The sequence below is a fragment of the Aythya ferina genome (assembly GCF_964211825.1).
Source record: "Aythya ferina genome assembly, chromosome: 3".
Lineage (NCBI taxonomy): Eukaryota > Metazoa > Chordata > Aves > Anseriformes > Anatidae > Aythya > Aythya ferina.
Genome location: NC_140298.1, coordinates 98,079,516 through 98,103,188, shown reverse-complemented (window position 1 = coordinate 98,103,188; position 23,673 = coordinate 98,079,516). Strand labels below are relative to the sequence as shown.

The window sequence follows — 23,673 nt, the reverse complement described above, 5'->3', positions numbered from 1 at the left end:
ATACCTGGATTAAAAGACGAAAAGGTATAGAACTGCTTTATAATGGTTGAGGTTTTTTTTCTTGGTGTGCATATACTCTGCCAGACCCATAGGGTCTATTCAGAAGTGCTAAGCAGAATGTGGGCAGATGGGTGATTACTGTGGTTTGCAGTGAGGATGAAGTTCCCATGGTGTGCTGCATCCAGGACCCTCTGCAACATACTACATATCTTTTTAGCTGTTGCGTAACTAAAGTCCTGAACTGTGGTGACAAATCAAATAGCAAACTATTTTGTCATAAGTTGAAAGTGATGTGGATTCTTTTCTAACTTACAGTGTATACCCTGTACTATAAATCTCATTTTTGTACTTACTTAATAGGTTTCCTGTGTCTTTGGGCAAGGAACTTCTACAAACTTATTTGTATCAGTCCTTATGTATAAAAAGGGGTAAAATAATGGTAAGCCTTCATCTTTGCAATAGGGATATTGTAAGAATATATGTGAAAGCTATGCAATTAAATTCATATTAAATAACGTCTTCTCTTTAGCAATAATCATCTGAATCTCTACCTTGTTTGAGAAATGTGAGTTCAGGTGCAGTTAAGGTCAGTAATAGGGCAGCTTCTTCCACTTCTCGAAAGGAAAAACCTACATATGATAGGAAAATATGACCACAAAAAAAAAGGAATTTAACCTTTATTTATTTCATTTATTATCCTTATGCAACATAGCTGCTTATAGCTGTTTGGACATTCCATTCATGCATGGTTAATTAGGCAATGACAAGTTTGTGCTAGTTAATTCCTTTACCCCAGAGCAAATCCAAGTACTGAAGAACTTCAGTAAAAAAAAATAAAAATTAAAAAAAATAAAAAAAGTCTTACATGCCTGTATGTTCCTTCCTCCAGAATGTTTTTAAAAAGTAATTCTTCTAGCAGTGATTAAAAACTGCCTGCTATTTTTCTTTGTACATATTCTGAATGAATGTATGTGTTAGTAGCCACAGTGCTGCTGGAGGAGAGTCAATGCAAAGGCTTCCTTGGCTAAGAGAATAACCTGGAAGCTGCTTCAAAATTGGCACTTGAGATGACAGTACTAGCTTGGGTTCACTTCGTCAACGTGTATATGCATAGGAATTTCCCTGGCTATTTTGTGAAATAAAATAGAAATCATTTTCTTCTTTAAAATCTGAACAAAAACAGATTTTATCCTGGCTGTAAGTTACAAGAATGTTTTTAATTGATTGCTGCATTGGTGTGGAGTTAACCAAACCTGTCCCTACAGCAAGGACATGCAAAGTGAAAGCCTTTTTCCTTAAGTGTTTGGGTCTTTATCAGGCCTGTTTTACAAGGGAAGGCATCTCTGTCAGTCCCAGGGGATGGACACCTGAGAAGCTTCTTGCCTAAGGGAAGTGGGGCAGGGTAGGGACTCTGTGTCTGACAGGCTCCTGGTTTTGCACTTCATTCTCTGAATGTGTCCCTTTTTCTCTGTTCCCGTATTCTTCACATTCATGTGACATGGTCTCATGTGATTTCTGTGAAAATTATTAGAAACATTGGGTTTACTTCCTGAGTATGCTTGTCAACAATTCATCCCAGTTACCCTAAACTAAGTTGCCTTTTACAACATTTTTAAGACCTATGCTCTGTTCTGTAATTAATTGAGTCTTTCAAGGTAGGTTTATGTGTAGTGAGGAGGCTTGGAGCATGGCTCCATTGTAGTACAGTTCTGGAGTCAGGAGCAGATGGTATGTTTTGCTATGTATTTAGAGGAAATGAAAATTATTTATGTTAAAATGAAATAGTAGAATTTCAGTATTCAATACAAGAACATCATGGGAATGAATTTGTTAGAATCACAGAAATGGTTTGGGTTGGAAGGGACCTTAACGATAACCTAGTTCCAACCCTCCTGCCATGGGCAGGGACACTTCCCACCAGACCAGGTTGCCCAAAGCCCCATCCAGCCTGGCCTTGAGCACCTTCAGGGATGGGGCATCCACAGCTCCTCTGGGCAACCTGTGCCAGTGCCTCACCACCCTCTGAGTAAAGAATTTCTCCTTTATATCTAATCTAAATTTACCATCTTTTAGTTTAAAGCCATTACTCCTTGTCCTATCACAACACCCCCTGACAAAGAGTCCCTCCCCAGCTTTCCTGTAGTCCCCTTTACTGAAAGGCCACTGTAAGGTCTCCTTGGAGTCTTCTCTTCTCCGGGCTGAACAACCCTAACTCCCTCAAACCTGTCTTTGTAAGAGAGGTGCTCCAGCCCTTTGCACATTTTTGTGACCCTTCTCTGGACTTATTCTAATACATCCATGTCCTTCTTGTGCTGTGGGCCCCAGAGCTGAACGCAGCACTCCAGGTGGGGTCTCATGAGAGCAGAGCAGAGGGGGAGAATCACCTCCCTCACCCTGCTGGCCACGCTGCTTTTGATACAGCCCAGGATATGGTTGGCCCTCTGGGCAGCAAGCACACATTGCTGGCTCACGGTGAGCTGCTTGTCAACCAACACCCCCAGGTCCGTCTCAGGGCTGCTCTCAATCCGTTCTCTGCCCAGCCTATATTTGTGCTTAGGATTGCTTTGGCCCAGGTGCAGGACCTTGCATTTGGCCTTGCTGAAACTCATGAGGTTCAACACCCACTGAGAGGCCCACCTCTCAGGCCTGCCCAGGTCCCTCTGGATGGCATCCCCTCCCTCCAGGGTGTCAACTGCATCGCACAGTTGTTACTGATCTCCTCCTGGACATTGAGCCGTTGACCACCACTCTTTGGGTGTGACCGTCCAGCCAATTCCTCACACACCGAGTGGTCCACCCATCAAATCCATGTCTCTCCAATTTAGAGACAAGGATATCACGGGGGACAGTGTCAGATGTTTTGTACAAGTCCAGGTAGGTAATGCCAGTTGCTTTTCTGCTATCCACCAATGCTATAAACTCAGCGTAGAAGGCCACCAGATTTGTCAGGCAGAACATGGCCCTTAATGAAGTTGTGTTGGCTGTCACCAACCAACTCCTTATTCTCCGTGTGCAAATTTCCATGTGCAAAATTCAACTGTGTAGTTGAATGCCAAACACTCTGTACCTGAGAGACAATCATCCGTCACTCTACTTCATTTGGGAAACACGAGGTGCTGTTAAAGCTGCCTGTGTGTTTTCTCACCTCTTTTACTGACTTGCACCGCTGTCTCCAATGCTTTGAGTAAAGCCAGGTGAGAAATTTTGTTCTGTTCTGCCGAAGATTGTGGATTTAAATGTGCTTCAGTGGGTTGAAACAGAGACATTTCCATGTGTTTTTTAAGCTGAAAAAAAATAAATATATGTTTTCACAACCGGTGTCTAGGAGATTTTATACAACTTTATATGTAAATGATCAGCTCTCTAGGGCTGCAAGTGGGATATTTCTTTATTCCCATTACGGCAAGATATAAAGCGAGGAGGCCAAGGGCTTAAATCTGGATATCCTGTATGTGACCAAGTGCTGTGATTGTGTCTTCCTGCTTTTTTTGTTTGTTTGTTTGTTTTCCTGCCAGTGCTGGAACAGTAAAGTAGTCGTCATTCCTCTGTCCCTGACAAGGAAGTCTGCCTTGAATCTCAGTGCGCTCTCCAGTAAGACAAAAGTAGGAATAACTGTACTTTCATGAAAGGTCCCATTGAGGTGACTGCATATTCCAAGAAAAAAAATAATCAGAAGAACCCTTGGTTAGGGATTAAGGAGCAGCTGAGTAGTTGCAATGTTGTACTGAAGAGATAACTGTATTTCTCTGCTAGGGGAACTTTTTATTCCATGAAATATGTATTTATGTATTTATATAAAAATAATTTAGATGATTCAGTTAACTTTTGTCCTGTTTAGTGAAGGATCTCATAGTTTATTTAGGTTTTAGCTGTTGTAACAAGCTGATTTTGTGACTGACACAGAAATCAGAGGCAGTTAAACAGGGGCTTTTGTCAAGAAAATCACTAGTCTATTTTATGGTTTAGTTTATGGAAGCAAAGAACAGTGGGGAAAATGTGCTTGTGTTTCAGGCTAAAGTAGGACAAAAAGATGTTACTTAGCATGATTGGGGGATTGAAATAAGAACATTGTTTAAATTAAACTGCAGCTATAAAGGGAGTTGGTCTTAGGCTAAATGGCATTGTTTGTTAGATATCTATTTTCAGCATGCAGACAGTTACAAATGATGGTAAAGGGGGAGCCAAGATTTCAGGAGAATGAGAACAGAATATGAATTGTAGTTATGAATGGTCCCTTGTTTCTGAAGCCAGCAATAGCTTGCTGGTGTCTGACATCCCATTTGTAATAGAACAATTTATTTGTTTCTAAAGATCACGTTGCTCTCAGTAAATAAAGGAAAATGCACTGGTTAAGGTAAGGATCAATTATTTCGTGTGACAATTAAGACAAGCTGTGTAACAAAGAGTAACAAGAATATTTCCATTGCAGAAATGCAGTTACAGTGTCACACGTCCCTCCTAATCATGTGTTTTTCTTCAAGCCAAACATATTTGAGAGTTGGGGAAAAAATGAAGAGAAATAGATTAATTAAACTTATTTCTGTTTTTATTATCTACAAAGAAAACAAAATTTAAGATTTAATTATATTTTCTTTTCTTAGAAGTAATGCTGTAATTTTTTTTTGTTGGATGTTTATAATTTGTTAGATGAAATGTGATTCACTGTCATGGAACTGAGAGGTTAACTTTATCATTTTGATCATATTTAATGCTTTATTTCTGAATAATAACTTTTAGGGTGTATTTTTTTTCTTATTCATTCAGCTGCTTTGTAATATGACTTCACATCTGGATTTAACTTGCTCAGCTATGTGTAGGGAGAAGGTCCAGATATACTGATTGAAAAGGACAGTTGATGAAGAGATAAGGGGATTCTAGGGATGCCAACACAACAATTTTTTTATTTTTTTATTTTTTTCTGGGGTAATTAATATTCTTTCTGAAGAAAGAATATGAAGATGAAGAAGCAAACTTTAAAGGAATTAGGGGTATCTTGCAAGGAATATTTATGGAAGCTAAGTTCCAAAATTTTAATTTCCAACAATGAGTCAGCACACAAATAAAGTTATGAATATTTTTTTTTCTTCTTTGCCTCTTTTTGCCATTTTGGGATTTGTATCCAGTGCTAACTGGCCAGGATAAATTGCTGCCAAATAACTGAGGGATTTTTGTTTGGCTTGGTTTAGTTCCATGTCACAGATCCCAGTAAATACTCACTAACCATGCCTTAGACTGCTGCAATGACTCCAACTGTAGAGTTTACGTAGAGAGATTAGTTTTTTTATACATTGTTAGAATTCTTTTATCTTGTGTATGAGAGCCAGCAAAAACTTGTTTGCATTATGGTATGTTAGATAGAGTGTCTGAATTATTGAATGAAACATTTATTAGGTGCTGCTTGCTTTCTCTGCAGAGAGGAACTGAAGCTACGCCTAGAAAATGCACTTCATGAATATTTTTGGGAAAAAGCCCTACAACCCTCCGTATAGTTTCTCCTTTCTCACTGAAGGAAATGAGACCTTGTCATGGTTTTGTGAAATCCAGAAGATGATTTAGGCAGTTAAAGAAGGGTCTTTGCAGGAATACATCCTGTTGTTAAACAGTCCGTTGTTGCTCAGTAACTGATTAGGTGAAAGCATGAAAGTTCCTGAAAAATCTTCTTAAGCTCGCACAGGTTTTGCCAGGAACTGAAAGAAGGATCTTTGCGTTGCTGGGCCATGGAGATGCACATGCTGAGAAGTGGCTTTCACTGAGTGTGTGTGGCTGTTGCAGTGGGAGACAAAGGGAAATCCAGATGCTGACACTTGAAGTTGTCCCGGGAGTGGTGAATTGGTTTAGTGAAAGTGTCCAGGGGGTCTTTGTGGTCTCTGGTATTGCAGAGTACAGTGGAAGTAAAATTAACATTGGCTGTGAGTGCTCTTGCATATCTGATTATCTGTTTCAGTGACCCTCTCATGTTTGCATATGAGGAATGTTTGCCAGCTGAGTGCTTAAGATGACTCGTCATGTTGGAAGGAATCCCTTTGTGATTTCCCAAGTGGACTGGCTACAGCAATGAAGCACGAGGTTTGGTTATGTCAGCTGTCTATGGCCGGTTCTGGAGCCAATGCAGAGCTTTCTTTCCCTTCCATAGCTGATGAAATGAGGTGATGAGAAGGACTCTGATGCCAATGGAGTGTAAGATCCCAGGGAAACACCACCATTGCCCAGCTCAAGCCTATATATATACTGAGGTGATGGAGTTTCTGGTGAAAGCTTTGTTAAAAGGATATTGTGAAACAGAATTTTGGAGAGCTTGGTTAGTGAATCTGGATGGTAAGAATTGCTGTTTTTTCATGAGTTTGCTTGAAGTCCACAGATGTACTTTGAATTACAGCAGAACCTTCGTATGTTAGGACAAAGAAGAGCTCCAAAGACACAGTGAAACAATACTTGGTGGGAATGCTATAAAACTCGAGCTTGGCAGGCTGTAGCAATCACCCATGCCCACCTCAGTGAGCTGTGGTAGCCAGGATTTGTGAGCAGCTATACTCCTGCTGACTGTGCCTAGGGGAGTTCCCCCACTGAGCCTGTAAACCAAAGCCAGAGATCAGATGATTCATACCCATGGTAGCCTGAAATAAAGTTTGAAATCAGGCAGGCAATACTGCTGATCCTTATTGTTAACGTAACAAGGTGGAAAAGAGCTTAAAAACAGGGGATTGAAACCCTGCATTAATGTTAACTACTTCTTCCCCATTAGTTTCTGGGATAATGAATTTATCATACTTTAGCGTGTGTATTAAAGTTCGTTTACATTTCAGTTTATCTTTTAGTGCTCTGTAATCTGAGGAAAGAAAGAACAACAGAAATTAGGTGAGAAGCCAGCTAAAACCCAACATATTTCCAGTGCTTTTCCTAAGTTTACAACACAAAACCATTCTGTACTAGCATATACATTTTTCTGTAGTACCAGATGATAGTCTCTGTTAAAAGATGCGTCTCTAAAGTCTTTCCTTGTTTAGAGTAAATTGAGAAGATAAAGGTTGCCTGCACTGCTTTGAGAGCAGTGTTAGGTAGAATTATCTTTGGGGAAAAGTAACCTATTGCAGTGTGTCCAAAAAGACAAATCAATCTCCAAAGCAGCATGCAGCTTCTGGACCTCACCTCGGCCATTACCACTGAAGGAAGGAGGCTAAGCGTGTGAACACTTCCAAGGAAGGTCAAGGTTTTTAGGTGTTAAAAGCTCTGCTTTTGGGAGTGGCTGCAAATGTTTCCGTTTTGACATTGCTGGATAAATGGTTGTTGAGCCCTGGCCTAATGATCCAGAGTACAGATTTCCTTTTGCCTACATCACGTGAAGGCATGGTGCTGACAGAGTAGGAGAAAGAAATGTAATCCAAAGTTGAAGGCAAACCCCTTGCTACTTCATATCCAAAATGTGTCAGGCTGGTGGACGGATGTTGCTAAACACAGTCCAAGACCTAAAGTACTTCGGCTTTTGCTTTGTGTGGGTTCTAGCTCTTTTTTGTATGATATACAGTTTATGTACCTGAACTGTGTGTTTTCTTTCTGTGGAAGTAGGATCTCTCATGGTCTACGTGCTTTTGACCCCTAGAATAAGTGACACTTCCTGCCTTGTGGGACTCCCAAGTCATTTCAGTTCAAACTATTATCAGATGATGCAGCAGCTTCTGACTGCTAATTAGAATTAAACAGGCTGTAGTAGAGAAAGGCATATTCCTTAAACAATTAAACAAGAACTGCTTCAGTTTAAAAACAATCATTTGGAAAACTATATATAATAGATGAAAAAGTAGAGAAGTAAAGGACAAGCCAGATTGTGCTTTCTTGTGGAGATATTATTAAAAAAATGGTAATTTTCCCACAAATATATCAACTGTGTGGTCAAAAAGTTTTCCTAGAAAATCCTCATTTGTCTTTCTTTCTTCACATGACGCTTGCATCCTGTGGTTAGCCAACATGCTCCTTCTCTCCTCTTCCAGAGCTGGATGCTTCATTTTTCCCAGTGACTTGTCCTTCTGCTGTTTGATTTCCATTTTATGAACGCTCACTGTTTTTTTCCATGTACGGGCTGTGCTTTTGGCAGTATGTTGCAGGGCGAGTTCAGCAATTCCTATAAACGACAGCGTTGGCTGTGCTCAGCTACACGTATCACTAGCAACAGCCATGTCATGCTGTATGTGTAGTTTCTCTGTTTTGATGTCTCTTCCTCGTGTTAGATGAGGTGGCGTTTACATGGATTCAGTCCAGTGACCACAGCAGTGTGATGTGGTGGAACCCTGATGACACCAAACTTGGAGGAGTTGTGGACTTTGCTGATGACACCAAACTTGGAGGAGTTGTGGACTCAAATGAGGGCGTAAAGGCCTTACAGAGGGATCTGGACAGGTTGGAGAGCTGGGCGATCACCAACCACATGAGGTTCAATAAGAGCAAGTGCCGGGTCCTGCACCTGGGACGGGGAAACCCTGGCTGCACGTACAGACTGGGCGATGAGACGCTGGAGAGCAGCCTAGAAGAGAGGGATCTGGGGGTCGTGGTAGACAGCAAGTTGAATATGAGCCAGCAATGTGCCCTGGCATCCAGGAGGGCCAATCGTGTCCTGGGGTGCATCAAGCACGGCATCGCTAGTAGGTCAAGGGAGGTGATTGTCCCGCTCTACTCTGCGCTGGTGCGGCCTCACCTCGAGTACTGTGTGCAGTTCTGGGCACCACAGTATAAAAAGGACATGAAACTGTTGGAAAGTGTCCAGAGGAGGGCTACGAAGATGGTGAAAGGCCTGGAGGGGAAGACGTATGAGGAACGGCTGAGGTCACTGGGCCTGTTCAGCCTGGAGAAGAGGAGGCTGAGGGGAGACCTCATCACAGTCTACAACTTCCTCGTAAGGGGGTGTCGAGAGGCAGGAGACCTTTTCTCCATTAACACTAGTGACAGGACCCGCGGGAACGGGGTTAAGCTGAGGCAGGGGAAATTTAGGCTGGACGTCAGGAGGGGGTTCTTCACAGAGAGGGTGGTTGCACACTGGAACAGGCTCCCCAGGGAAGTGGTCACTGCACCGAGCCTGTCTGAATTTAAGAAGAGATTGGACTGTGAACTTAGGCACATGGTCTGAACTTTTGGGTAGACCTGTGCGGTGTCAAGAGTTGGACTTGATGATCCTTAAGGGTCCCTTCCAACTCAGGATATTCTATGATAACCCCTTCAGTACCAATGGAAAGTCAATAGCCTTTAATACTGATGTGTTTTAAGTGTAGACAGGGATCTATCATGCATTCATGCAGATTTCAAAATAATACCCATTCATACTGTCCTAGCAGCCTCTCATTTTAAAGACTTGCCTCTCTGTACATCAGTGACGTTTCTTGGTGAAATATTAATGGCGGAACCTACACATACACTTCTGAGGTGGAAAAGATGGTTTCTTCCAGGGACCAGCATTTGGCCTCTGGTAGTGGCACTCAATACCAGTGATCGTCAGTGTGCAGAGTATGAAGGCAGTTAAACAGCCACGAAATGCTGGTTTCATGTAGCAGCCTTTGTAAATCACAGCACTGTAGGGGTTGGAAGGGACCTCCAGAGATCATCGGGTCCAACTGCCCTGCCAAAGCAGATTCCCTAGAGCAGGTTGCCCAGGTAGGCATCCAGACGGGCCTTGAGTATCTCCAGAGAAAGGGACTCCACAACCTCTCTGGGCAGCCTGTCCCAGTGATCCGTCACCCTCACCATGGAGAAGTTCTTTCTCATATTGGTGCAGAACTTCCTGTGCTCCATTTTGTGGCCATTGCCCCTTGTCCTGTCAAAACATAAGTATAGCCAGCGTTGAAGTGCATCCTGTGGAGTCAGGGAGAACAGGTCTGTTCATGTTGCTGCTGGTACTCTCTGGGCAGCCTAGTTCATACCTAAGGTTTTTGTTTTAACCTCTTTGGTTTTTGCAACTCTTAATTTTTAGCTAACTTCAAGCTTAATTTTTAGCATTGTGAGCCATCTGTGTAAATCTTTCCGAACATCTGCTGCTGTTGGTAGCAGCCTCTTTCTTAAGCTTGAACAGGCAGATTCATCGTTCTTCTGACTTGAGGTTGAAGTTTGCTTTTTATCCAGAAGAGTAGTTTCTGTTGTACATTCTTGTCAATGTAATTAGTATGTAATTTGTATGTTTATGAAATACTGAAGAGAGGTTTTTACTTATTTCTTTGTTGTTTATTTGAAGGGAGAGCCTGTTAATTTGTGTGGTTTTGCTTTTGTTTCCACCACTGGAAACGCTCCTTGTTCTGAATATGTGCTGTTTGTTTTGTTTTGTTTGTTTTTCGTGACTGTTTCCCGTAGAGACCTTTAATGCTCACGTTGTGGTCATGCTTTGGATGTGTGTGAGCTTTGAGTAATTAGCAACGCTTTTATGCCACGGGGACCTGGGTTTCCTGTAACACCAGCTTAGCCCAACTGCATGTGAGTGGGGAATGAAAGCCTCTGGCTCCCATCTGCTTTCCAGGGAAGTAAACTGAGTTCACGTGTTTTTGGGTTTTGGGTTAGACTTTTTTTCTCCTTTCCAGCAAAGGAGACGCTTTCCACCTGTGTGACTGTACAAGGAGCTAATTTGTGGGTATTAGTGGTGTGCTGGAAAAGCGTAAGAAGCACAGCTGAGGCACCTGTTTGTGGAGGGCCTTTCTCCTCAACTGCCATCATGTCTGACCCCATGCCGTGGCATGGAGGGTGCTCAGCTGTCGTGATGACATCTTGTTGTGGTGACACATTGTGGTGGCATCTTGGCAGGAACCAGGACAGGCCTCAGGGCTCCTCCTGCCAGTGCTGTGGAGGAGATAGGGCCCGGAGGCTACACACAGGGAGAGGAGGAGGCCATGCACCGCCGTCCTTTCCACAGGTGTAGGACTGAGGGAGAGCATCTGAGTTTGCTGAGTCCTGACGTGATGAGGTAGCTCCTGGATGTTTGTTCCTGGATGTTTGTGTCTTGTTGAAGATGTCTTGAGCAAAAATGCTCCATTACAGTATCTCTGCAGCCTGGCTTCATCCTTTAAAGCCGTGATCAGCAGTTGGAGGTCACTGAGCAGTGTGGAGGTTGGTGCTCGAGAACATTCTGGAAAAAGAGTTGCAGATATGCACACCCAGAAGGGCATACTTATGGAAATGGTCAGTTAGTGGCCTTGAAGTGCCAGTAAATGGTGGTTCCTGAAAGCCAGCTGTCCTCTTCTGCCCTTTGGTTCGTTTAAGTACTGATACAGTACCTCAGAGGCTGTCATTGCTTCTGCTTGCTCTTAGCACAGCATGCTCCAGGGGATCTTGAATGGGCATTAGAAATTCCAAGCATGAAAGTTACTTGAATAATTTAAAAAGTTGTGCTTTTTTATTTTTTCATTGTGGAAACAGTTTATAATGGCTTGACTGCCTATTATTTTTAAAGGAGCTGTTGCAGTGGTGTCTCCTGTATGAGTCCTTGTTTCTTCTGCTGGTGCCAGACCTCCTTAACCACAGAAGTGCTGTCTCCCTCTCACCCAGAACTCCAGCCTCACCAGTCACCTTACTTGTCCCCATCCTTCCCTATCCAGCTATTTAGCAAGGCACATGTGAGCCAGCTGGCTTTCTTCTTCACCTTTCTTCCTGCATAGGTGCTCGGGGACAAAAGCAGGAGAGAGGCACTCAGGCCAAGTACCACAGCGAAAGAATGTTCAAGTGCAGTTCTCTCTCCTGGTACTGAAGAAGTCCCTGTCTCAAGTGGGAGATGTGAGCAGCTAGAAAATATTTTGTTGCTTTCTAGCTGTAGTAATGCAATCTAATCAGCACTGAAAAGCTGTGAGGATTAATCGAGTGGTGACCGAATCTTTTAACAGCCTTTTAAAAGTTTCAGCTGAACATGAATCAACGGCAGTTTTTCAAAGGTTTGCAAGTTGGCCAAATTGGAAAATTTTTGCAGTAGCAATTAAGCTTCTTCCTTGTAATTCCTATCATTTCTCAGGACAGACAAGTATCAAGTGAATTACAAAATTTCACCTGAAATATAAACTGAACAGCTCTAGCGCCCATTCATTTTGAAGTGTGGTCAGCATGATGTATCGGGGCCCAAATTGTTAGTTTTACAAAAGTAATAATAATTTTAAAAACAGTTATTTACTGTTATGATACTCTAAAAAGAAACAGAGCTCACAGCTCTACCTTTGTTAAGGAGAGATTATATTCATAATTATGTGCATTTTTTCTCTTTCTACAGCTGTAATAGTAGATCTGTCTTGAGGCTGGCTTTGAAAGAGACAGAAAAATAAGTATCTACTTTCATCTATTCCTGCTTATATACTTAGCCACATGGGAAGTGGGTATTCCAGAAACATTACAGTTTCTGGAATTGTTTTCAGGTTGGGGGAGAGTAATTCTTTTTCCTTCTGGAGTCAGGATTTTTATCCTGGAATCAAGATTTTTTTAATATATATTCCAGTAGAAAGTTACATTTTGAGGCTTTCCTTTATTTTCATGAAGATATTTTTACTTCTATTTATTTCAGTTACTTTAATGAAGAGCACTTTCCTGGTTAGAATACAGCAGAGCACTAAAATCCAGACAGTTCCATTCCTTGTTTCTGTGTGGTGTCTGGTATACTTACATAAGGAACTGGGCAGACTCTAACTACCGAGAAATAAGGGTTTGAAATAGCAAACATATCTTTCACTTTAAAAGAGAGCTGAGGAGAACATCTCTGGAATGCATCAAGGTTAAATAATAAATACTTGAATTGTTATCCCTGGCTGTTTGCTTTAATTTGTAAAAATTAAAATAAATGTAAAATGTAAAAGCTTTGCTTTTACATTTTGTAATATCTAAATGTATTTAAGCTAGTAAATGATTTTAGTAAAAACTTTTTCCTATTTCAGGATACTCAAGAATTTGTAGCAAGTTACAGTATTCATGGAGTTCAGTTTGAAGGAAGACGGCAGGTCTGTGTTGTCCTAAACATCTAGTGACAATCCAAATTACATGAGTGGAAAAGAGAAATGTTTTCAGATTGCACATCAGAATAAGAACAAGCAGCTCCTTCCAGTTTGCTTTAGTTTCAACTGCATTAATATTTTTTCACTAAATGATATTTTCCATCTGAAACAATGTCTACTTCTTTTGGTCAGTGTAGTTGATGATAAATATTTCAGTCACTTTTATCATATCCTTAAGAAAAAAAAAAAAAAAAGAGAGAATTTGGCATTCAGTGAATATATGACAGAGATCACAGACATTCCAGAGGCAAAATTGAGGAGAAAAAAAAAAGTGCATTGGAAGAAAACTGCTTGCTAAAGGGAAAAAGGGAAAGGATTTTTCCCTTCTGGCAGCATGGATATCTACTATGTCCTGCAGTCTTTGGGCCGTTCTTTGTTGTGGAGTTTTTCAAATATAGTAGATGCATTTTCTCTTTTCGTTCCATAGTTCTTTGCTAACCTTTATTTAAAAACAAAACAAAAAAACTACAGCAGATTGCAATGACTACGTTCCTGATTATGCAGAAGCCTTCTTTCAGTCTGCAAAGGCACTGTTAAAACCTTAAAACAGGCATGTTCAAATGCAAGTATTTTTGATGGTGGTGTGTCTTCTTATGTCCAGGGCTTCCAGAGTTACTGTCACAGTGTCCCAGACTGCTGAATTGTTCCTGCTTAGGGTTCTGATCATTTCTTCATTTATCTTTGTTTTCTGTGAAAAAAACTCAACTGACTTCTTTAGGATCATCTCTGATTTATGTGATTGCAAGGAAAGTCAGTTTTACTTTTTTTTCCACTTTCTCCTTTGTTTGCACTGTATTCAAAGTGTGTTTGCTTCACATGCATTCAAAGGGTAAGTGCTGATCTATTTTGTTTTAATTATGTATTATCTCTAAAAGAAAATTATTAGTGAAGCTTCACTAGCCTCATCTCAGCTTTAAAATTAATGCCACTCTATTTATCTAACTATTTATCTGTGCTATTAAACTATAAATAGTTTAAGGAAAATGAATGGGAAAGCAGATGGTGCCAAGAATGTTTCACAATTGGTAGAACAAAATAAAATTGTTTAAATTTGCTTATGCCCCAGCAGGTCTCTGTAAACATAGCCTAAGTTAGCTTGTTTTTGAAGTCAGCTTAAGAAAAAATAATTTCCCTGAATAACATACCACAGAAAAGTCATAAATTCATGTGCTGTGCTAACGATTATGAGAGTATTTATTCCTTCTTTTAATTCAAAATTCACATTTTCACATTTAACCCTGAAGGACATTTTTGTATTTCAGATTTCTTTTCCCATGTTTGAAAACTCCAAATATAGATTTAAAGGAAGAGAAGTAATTCCCCACAGAATGGTATTGGCATAGGATGAAGAGGTTTAATCAATTATTGTATTCTCATTGCTCTGGCTGGCACTTGGAAAGTTTAAGAATGTGAGTAGTAGTGAAAAGGCAAATTGGATTTTTAGTAACCAATTTAATTATTCAAAGCAATTTCAGGCAGACTCTATAATGCCAAATGAATATTACTTAGGCCAAAAAATAATGAATTTTAAAGTGATGTTAAAAAGTTGTCATCTTTGGACACCACTTACCACTCTCCCCTCCCACCACGTATTTTTCTGCAGTCACAATTGCCTGGAAATCCACTTTCTGCTTTACACCTAAAGGATTGGAGGAACTGTAACTGTCTTCACGAGCATTACATTTTGCAAGATACATGGTGGCTTTTTTTGGTAGTCAGATTCAGGTCAAGCTTAACTATGTTTTGTGTCTTCCTAATTTGCTGTAGAACTTTCCAAGAGCAAAAATGTGTTTTCTTGTTAGTGCTGTTTTGATGTAACACAAAAAAAAAAATGTAGAAACAGTACATATTTTCTAAACTGTAGTTACTCATAATGTCTTTTTTGTATAACAGTCTCTATCTGCAGCGCTGAGAAGTTCTTCACATGAAGCAAATGGAAATCACCCCCACCCTCTGTTTATTTTTGTTATTAAAATAAATTGTTTCCATAAAATTAGAAGTTCAAAGGAGAATGCTTTTGCATATGAAACTGGCAGGATCACTAAATTCAAAGAATTAATTTAACCTGCAGGATTAAACTAAAGTGGGAGCGATGCAAAGCCAAAATACAGTTTTGAAACTATTTGGTGGGAGGTTATTTGTCTCCAGTAGCCCATCACTAAAGGATATATGATCTGGGAAAGAACTCTACTTCTTTCTTTATGTCTTTTTTTTTTCATCCTAACCCACCACTGATTCAGTTTAGGGGCTCTTTCCATCCAGTAGTGCCCAATTACAGAGTTCTGCATCTTGTTTATTTCCAATGCAAAGTAAATGGAAACACAACAGGGCAGCATTAGCAAACATGACAGGAAAAAAAAAAAAAAAGATCAGGTAGTACCTTTCAATTTATTTGTTTGTAATCTAAGTTGAGAAACTCAACTCTCTGTTAGGTTTTCTGCCCTCAGTCATAACGTGTGAGTTGGTTGGGTTGTTGGGGGGAGATGGAGAGGAAAATTGAAGGGAAATTGTGCCTCAGCCGACCAGGGTTTGCTCCTGGCTCCTGAGTCATTCCTTTTGCTTTTAGTGTCTCAAATTACCTTTTTTTGCCAGTGGCAGTTGTTGTCTGTCTCTGATAAATGACACTGTGCTGGATTCAGGTGCCTGGGGAATTGCATCAATGTGAAAGTGCTGGAGCAGAGAATAACCAGGCATATGATACCTAAGCTACCTAAGATACCTAAGAAAAAAAAAATGGATCCAGAAGCTCTGTAACTATCAGCCACAAAACTTCGTGTTGCTTCCTAGATGTTTGCCTGCGTGGTGTGGATATTTCATAAATTAAATGTATGGATTCTAGAGCTGACCTCTGGTGAGCAGGTGGGCTCACTGCTCTTACTTCAGCCCTGCTCGAGCAACACCTAAGTTTGGAGTGTGGCCTAACCCTATAGAAGTGAGCAGAGCAAGTTTAACCCCTTCTGGTTATCTCATCTTCCTTCTCCTGCTACACAAAATGCAGAAGAGCTTTTTTATGTGTTGGTAGGGTTTGCTGCTGATGCTCACTTGTATAGAACAGCCAGAGGAGTAGCCCGTGCACACACTTTAAGTTGTGATACTCTGGCTGTTACTGACTTCTGACTGACATCTTCTCACTTGTCTACCTAGTCTGGATGACTAACCACTATTTCATGCACTGGTAATCCCAAAAAACACTCTACTTGGAAAACAAAAACCTGTGAAGTACTAAATTTGAACTATAGAGAGAAACTGAAAGCTTTAAAAAATGAACAAAAACCTACCGACAATAATAAAACCCCTCTTTTCTTTTTTTTCCCCCTTCCTGGCTAGCAGCAAGGAGTACAGAGGCAGTTCAGGTGGATGCTGAATCAGGAAGAATTATGGGGTTTTCTTGAGTCGTTTGGAAGAGCTCAGTAGCATTTTTTCGTCTTTCAGAAAAAAAAGTATTGCTAATGGACAAAAGCAAGTATGAAAAGCCTCAATCCAAAGGCATTCTGACAAAAGGGTTTTAAAAGGCATCAAAATTAAACTGAACGTCCTGCTGCCTCAGCCACAGACCGTGACCATAAATGCAGGGAACCCCCTTTTTTGTTCCTTAATATTTTTGCAATTAGTTCGCTTTCTCTCCTACAGAGAGACTGCGTGAAAGATCTTGTTATTTGAGGCTGCGATAAAATATGCTGGCTCAGCCTGCCCGAAGAAACAGAAGCCTTGGCAAGAATGCTGATTACCATGACAATCCAAGCAGTCCTGCATGGCAGAACAGCTGATAAGCGTCCAGATTCAGGAGATCCAGCCGTCCTTGCGTGACTTTGTTTTTAATATCGTGTTACCTGAAGGAGGGGGAAAAACCCTATGAACCTCAGTAATATGTTTATAAAATATTTGTGTGTTGACATTATTAAAATATATTTTTGTCCTATAATTATGTGTTTTTATTACATTTTAATGCGTTGTTGAACTCCTGCATAAGAATGGCGTTGGGGAGGAGCTTGGGAGGTTGGTTGGGCTGAAGAATTTCCACAGATGTTTCTGCAAGGAGAAGTCTGATAACAAATTTTCCTTGCAGATGGTAGCAGAGCAGCTGTGGCAGGTCTAGGGAAGGAAGGGTGAAGCCCTTTTGTAGAAACAGAAGGGTCTGAGGGGTTTGGGCTTCCCTCCTTGCAGCTGCAGTGGCCCCCTATGCTCTACAGAGCACCTCCAGCAGCAGCTTTGGATCCTGCACTCAGGTTTCATGCGATGCAAATACGTGGTAAAAACAGCAGTAAATAATGCAGTGAGAGGTTTTAAGTCCTCAGGAGTTCTTCGTGCTCATGTGGATAAGAACAACAGCACCAAGGGAAACTGCTCAGCTCTTCTTCCTGCTCCCCACCCCTGCATGGGGTAGCAGGGGTGTGCTGCAGGGTGCTCATAGGTAAAGACAAAAAAATAACCCACATGCTTCAGGTCCCAGCCACGTTGGGATGTAATTTGTTTAAGCCATTAGCTTTTCACAGCTAAAAACCCCCATACCAAAATACACCTCGATGACTGAAGTGTGTGGTAATGGGGTTACCACAGATTTAAACCAATGACATCACGTAACACACCGTCTCAGATTGGGGTAGGGAAAACAATCTGCTGCTCTTTAACGTGCATGAAGAAAGTTACGGTCGCTGTCATTTTGATTCTGTTAAGAAAGAAAGGGCATAGAAAATTGGAATTAGAAAGGGAGAGTGATTTGATATAGAAGAGTCCCTATCCAGCTACATTAATTCATGAACTTTTCTTGTTTAAAGAATCAGCTGCTTTAATGTTTTTATAAATCTTGTTTGCTTTTGCCATAATGAACTAGGACAAAAAGGTATCTGTATTACCAGTTTCTCTCGCTTTCTAGGTAATTTAGTTATATTAAAGGGTTTGTTGTAAATTGCCAGAGGGTATCAACATGTTGAGAAAGTTCTATTCTGTTCCAGTGACCTAACATTTTTGGGCGTCATTTTATGGGCTTCATTCATAACACAGAGCACCTGCCTAACGTCTGACATCATTACTGAGAGCAAAAAAAACAAAGCTTGTCTTTCTGCATAGTTCTAGAGCAAGAGCCTAAAGCCACGGGTACGAATGATGATGAAGAGGACGAGGGAGAGCAGTTTGACTTCGACAGTGGAGATGAGATACCAGAAGCAGACAGACAAGCCCTTGTGCCACCTCCTCCTGATCCTGGAAGTAACACAGAGCACCAAGAGGCTAATGGCACCGGTAAGTCACCGCGACGGGCTCTGCATCTCTAGGCTAAGTAAAGAGGCAAGATTGATGATGGAATAAAAATACTTGCAAAAAAGAGAGATCTATGGAATAGCTGTGCAAATGTTTTGATTATTTGTGCTAGCTGTACTCGTGGTAGATTTGACAAGGCAAGTGATGATCACACACAATTCCTCTGAGGTTTCCCATCCATGTTCAGTGTAAAACAACGTACTTGTCTCAGTCATAATGCCATGCTCCAGGAAACCTTCTATGCCCTTGGACCTGTAATAGCAAGAAGATGGCTCAAGATAGTCTGCCTTCACAGCTAAGCTTGATGGTTGCTGATCGTATGACGTGCATAAAAAAAAAAAAGTCAGAATGTAAGAATCTTGTTCATAACAGGGGTCTTATTTTATTAGACATTAAAATATTTTTTACAGCACTTGCAGATGTTCCCAGTGCTGAGGTATGCTCTGGAAATCGCTCTATTCTGCTCAAATTGACAACAGCTGATTTGGCTGACTTTGATCCAGTTTCCTTTTGTAAACAGTCATTGTGCTCATGGCAATGAGAGATAAATAACTCGTCAGGTGACTGAGCAGATTGACAACCTGGAACTTAAAACATGACTTTTCTCTGAAAAATTCTTGTTTGCTCATCCTGTTGTGAAGACGTGCTTACAGCTTGAAAGCTTCTGATCACTTGGGATCCAATTCTGTAGCTTGCTTCAGAGTAGCCTTTGGTTGCGCTGTGCCCCAGCTTGTCTCTAGAGATACCAAGGAGTTTGTGTATCAGAAAATAGTTTATTTTCAAGGAGGAAAACTTCAAAAGTTATTTTCTTTCCCCTGTTCTTATCAGAGCATTTTCAGGACAGCTCTCTGAGGAGCATCCCTCCAGTGAGCTTTTTCTTTGCTCATGGCTATTGCTAAAATGTTTCTTGTATTTGTGTATATAAGACATAAATATCTCTAAAATATGACTTGCAACATGAGGGCTTAAGACAGTTTTCAGCTGTGTGCTTATGGCAAGCAAGAGTGGACCCTAGCCACTTGTCAGAAATCTTATCCTGTATTTAGGATCAAATTATTGTTTTTCTGTAAGGCATTCTTGTAACCCAGTTGTTTTGCTGCTGGAGAACATTACTGTGTGGGAATTTTGTGTCATAGACTGTAAGCAGATTGTATAGTGGGGGTCATATAAATGTTTAGTATATTTGCAAAGAACAATATGAAGCACCTTGAAAAGGTATAAAAATAAAACCTTTATTTTTTTTTTTTAACTAAAGGTGCTGATACCTTAGAAAGAAATGGGGAGATGCGAGCATCAGAACCTGCTGCAGAAGGCATTCCAACAAAAGTAAATCCCTACTCAGTCATAAATATTTCCCCAATGCAAGAAAAGGATCCATCCTCCTCCCCAGAACCAAGTCCTCAAGAAGAACCTCCAAGTCCGAACGTGTCTGGTGGCTATTCTGTCCCCGTGCCCTGTGGCTATGCTGTGCCATCCAATTTACCTTTGATACTGCCAGCATACTCCAGCCCTGTTATAATACGCAGTGTTTCTGTAGATGAAGAAGGTACTGTATTTACGCAGCTTATTTTATTTGATGGGGAATCCTTGTTTAACTTCAGATACCTGTGCTGCTTTGTAAATGCTTATGTACCACTCAGCCTTGACATCTCTGGGGGATTTGGTGTCAAAATAGAATAACTCTGTTGTGGAGTAGGAACTAAAATTTTGACGGACTCAGAAGTATCGGTTTATTAAAACAAAAAGACAGGGAAAAAGTAAACATTTTAATGGGACTCTGTTTGCCATATTAGGATTGAGATAGCTAAATTAAGATGTGTAAGAAAAAAATGAATGTACACGGCCAGTTCTTTTCAAACCTTTTAAGTCCATGATGGTTGACCTTTAGTTTGCTGGCACTGTATCACAACATAAAGCACGAGTCAGGACTCTACTATCTTATCTTGCCATTAAAAATGATTAATGTTAATTCCCCCTTAATGTCATGAAATAATTTCCAGAGTAATAATTCAGTGCTCAGGCCAACTGATTTCTTTGCAAACCCTTATCATGCTTGATCTGGGTCCTGGCAGAGTTCCTGTCCCTTTTACCTTTTCTATATGCACTTCTGGTGTTTTTTTTTATTGTTGTTGTTGTTTTTTATCAGACCTTATGGATTTAGAATTGCTGCGGGATTTTTTACTTGATAATTTGGTGCATTCTCTTTGTCCTTTAGTATGATTTTAAGATGGAAGGGGAAACTAGAAAGGGGAATAACTATGGATTATTGCAGAAACAGGAACAGTCCCCATATGTTGTAACCAGAATTAGCAAAGTTGACAGCTTAATGTCAAGAGAGCAGGAAGAGCAGAAAGCTTTCCATATCCTGTCTTTTTTTTTTTTTTTAATTTGTTTTGTTTTGAATATATTACTCTTTAGCTAGGAGGCAATTGTACTGTAATTCTGTGTACTATATGTTTTTTGCAGCCTTTGCTATCTACTTCTGTTAGGCATATAGGAGAGTAAACCCAAAATTTTTGTGTTGTTATTGCCTGAAGAGGAATATATGATTGAGAGATTAGAATTAAATGCATCAGATACTGTAGCTTCCTTTTACTAGCTCCTATACCAAATTGCTGTGCCTGTGTGAATTCTTTCAGTTGCGAAAATAGGTAAGATAGTGTGAAGAAACTCACACTTTTTTTAGAGATTCTTAAGAATAAAAGTGCTGTGTGGAAGTAAATCATTTGTTAACTATTAGTAAAACTGCTTTCTTATACTGAAGTGTACCGTTTGAACCCCACTGACATTATGCCAAGCATTTTGTTGATTATATGTATTTTTTCTACTTAGCAGGTATGCAGTCAGCAACTGAAGAATGTCACTGTAACTCTGTAAACTCAGAGGAACCCCAAAATAGGTGATTGCCAGTTCAGTATGTTTTTAATGATCTCTAAAACCTCAATTCCTGAGAAAACTTGCATTTGATAAATACTTAATTTTTCATGTCTGATGCTTCCATGTTTTATTTTCATCTTCTTAACTCCATAACTCTGCTTATTTACCAAAAATCTCTTGCATTTCTTGAGGTTGGAAGGGAAGTGTTTTCAATCTATTGACTAAAATTGTCAGATAGAATAGATTATTAAATCCTAATTACATACTGAAGCAGAGTTTTTGAGTAATCAGCAACCTCAAAATGAGAACTGGAAGGCAGTGAGATGTTTTTATTTATTGACTTGTTTTCATGGTTGTTTAAAAGCATCATTGCGTAGCTTTTAATGATTTTATGCCTTCCCCCCCCCCCTCCTTTTTTTCCCCATCAGTGAAGATAACCAGGTCAAGAGAGAGGATGATGCTCTGGCAAAGTGGGTTGCAGATCCTGCAAACACTGCATGGATGGAAAGTAAGTATCAGTGAGTTCAGAGTTAAACTATAGAAGAAGGTCAGTTTTAAGTTGTGATAAACTGTGTATGTAATCATGTATGTTTTATGGGAATGTCAGTGTTCACTTTTATTGTGTTTTCTCAGGTATGTTCTGGAGCCCATTTATACATAGTTAAAATATTCAGCAGCATAACAAAAATTTGTATTTTAAAACAAAATTAACATCGACTTTTCCATGAAGTGCTTTTTGGGGTCTATGGAATAGTTCATCACTTTCTACAGGAAATCACAGAAATCATTTGGCTATTTCAGTATGTCTGTGGTGGAAATTTGCTCAACTTCACAGTCTGCTCTGTGGCTGTATGTGAAATCTTCTCATGAAGTAATTGGCAACTGTTTGCTTAACGCATTTTCTCAACATGTGCCCTTGGCTAGTGGGTGCATTTGAAGCCAGAACAGAGCCTGTGTGGTTTGAGGACAGGTTATCCTGGCTGTTCTCACCTGGGACAATGTGAGGGATCCCACTGGGCTGGAGAGTCATCTAAATGTCACTTGAAAGAATTGAAGAATTTGCGTTCCTGTCCTGCCTCTTAACTTTTTGAGATGATCATTATGTTATGTACAGTTTTGATTATTTTTCTAAAAATGTCTATTACAGTTTCTTACAGCTAATTAGTAAGATAATAAGCAGCACCTGAGAAACACCTCTACTGTTGTGAAAAGAAGTGAGAAATACTGAGTGTGGAAATAGATTTCTATTTTCAAGCTACCAAGGCTCATAATATACAATGTAGATAAAACTGCTTGAATTTTCACAAATACATTACTGTTACTGTTGCTATGCATTATTCCTTTACTTGGATAACCTTGATTAGATATACTAGTAAAATGCTGATGGAGAATGGGTCGTATCTCCATTGTATTCATATATGCCAGTATAACCAATATACTCTGTTGCTTCTGTTCAGATTTTGGGTGATTTCTCATGCCTTTTTTTGTTTTGTTTTGCTTTTAGACCCAGATGAAGTAATTTATGATGATGTACCAAGAGAAAATTCAGACTCCGAACCAGGTTTGAAGTCTTTGTAATACAGACCATGCAGGTTTTAGTTTAAATTGAAAGCAATGTCATATGGCCTCTGTGCATATATAATGAATAGACACATTAACTAAGTTCCATGTAAACAGAATTAGCATTCTAACAGTAATCAATAGCTCTTATAAAGTTCAAAATTAAAACTAACTTTTAGCACAGTCTTGTCTCAGCAGGTCTCCTACACCTCTCTGCCCATAAGCTGAATTCTGCTGTGTTTTATAGGTACTCTGGGAAATCCCTAACTGGTTGTGTTCTGTGCATTAGAGACTTGCAGTGGTGGGTGTTGTAGTTGTAGTGACCTAAAGAAAGCAAAGTAGGGAAAGAGTGTTTTAAATACTTATCTAGTATAATGCAGCATTATCATAGTTGCACAGAGAACTGCTCTATTCTGGGAAGCACCCTGTCACATAATAATACCTGTTAGATGGAAACATGTTCAGCTCTCTGAACATTACTTGAAGAGGAGGTTCAGGGCAGCTATTCACCTTTCTGACTGTGACTCTCCAGAAATGCTTTTTCTTCAGCTTTGGAGTGGTTTAGCTCCTTATTGTGTGACCATGTTTGGAAGAGGCAGAATAGATCTTAAAACAGTAGCTGAAGCCTAGATTTTACCTTTACTGGGTAGGAATAGTGGAGTTAGGGGTCAAGAAGGCTATTTAAACAAGTTTTTGGTCAGGTTTGTTGGGTGATTTTTCTTCACAGTGCCTGTGCTTAAGGCTTGGTTGCTGCCAACGAACTGTTTGAATGGATCTGCTTATTGGGAACTCTACATTTACTTGTCATGGCTCTCAGGGTATAGGCATTCATTTGATTCTGAAGTTGGCTATGACCATGTTAATGGTTCAAGCAAACACTTGGGACTTCTGCTATGAAACACACAATTGTCTTTAAAGCCTTAACTTTTTTATTTCTTGCTATTAGTGCTATCCAGGCAAGACATTTTGCAAATTTTATTACTATTTT

At 40.1% G+C, this 23,673-nt stretch overlaps 1 protein-coding gene across 5 annotated transcripts in view; it reads left to right on the top strand.

Moving 5' to 3' along the window:
* The window catches only part of ARHGEF10 (Rho guanine nucleotide exchange factor 10), a 120,522-nt gene that overhangs the window by 13,540 nt on the left and 83,309 nt on the right, over positions 1–23,673 (top strand). For 4 of the 5 annotated variants that reach the window (XM_084515978.1, XM_084515977.1, XM_084515974.1 and 1 more), the window contains exons 3-7: positions 18,060–18,230; positions 19,504–19,794; positions 21,081–21,147; positions 21,554–21,633; positions 22,630–22,686. In XM_084515978.1, the coding sequence (XP_084372104.1) occupies positions 18,060–18,230; positions 19,504–19,794; positions 21,081–21,147; positions 21,554–21,633; positions 22,630–22,686 (666 nt within the window). The remainder of the gene's footprint in view (positions 1–18,059; positions 18,231–19,503; positions 19,795–21,080; positions 21,148–21,553; positions 21,634–22,629; positions 22,687–23,673) is intronic. The other variant, XM_084515976.1, reaches the window with a different exon arrangement.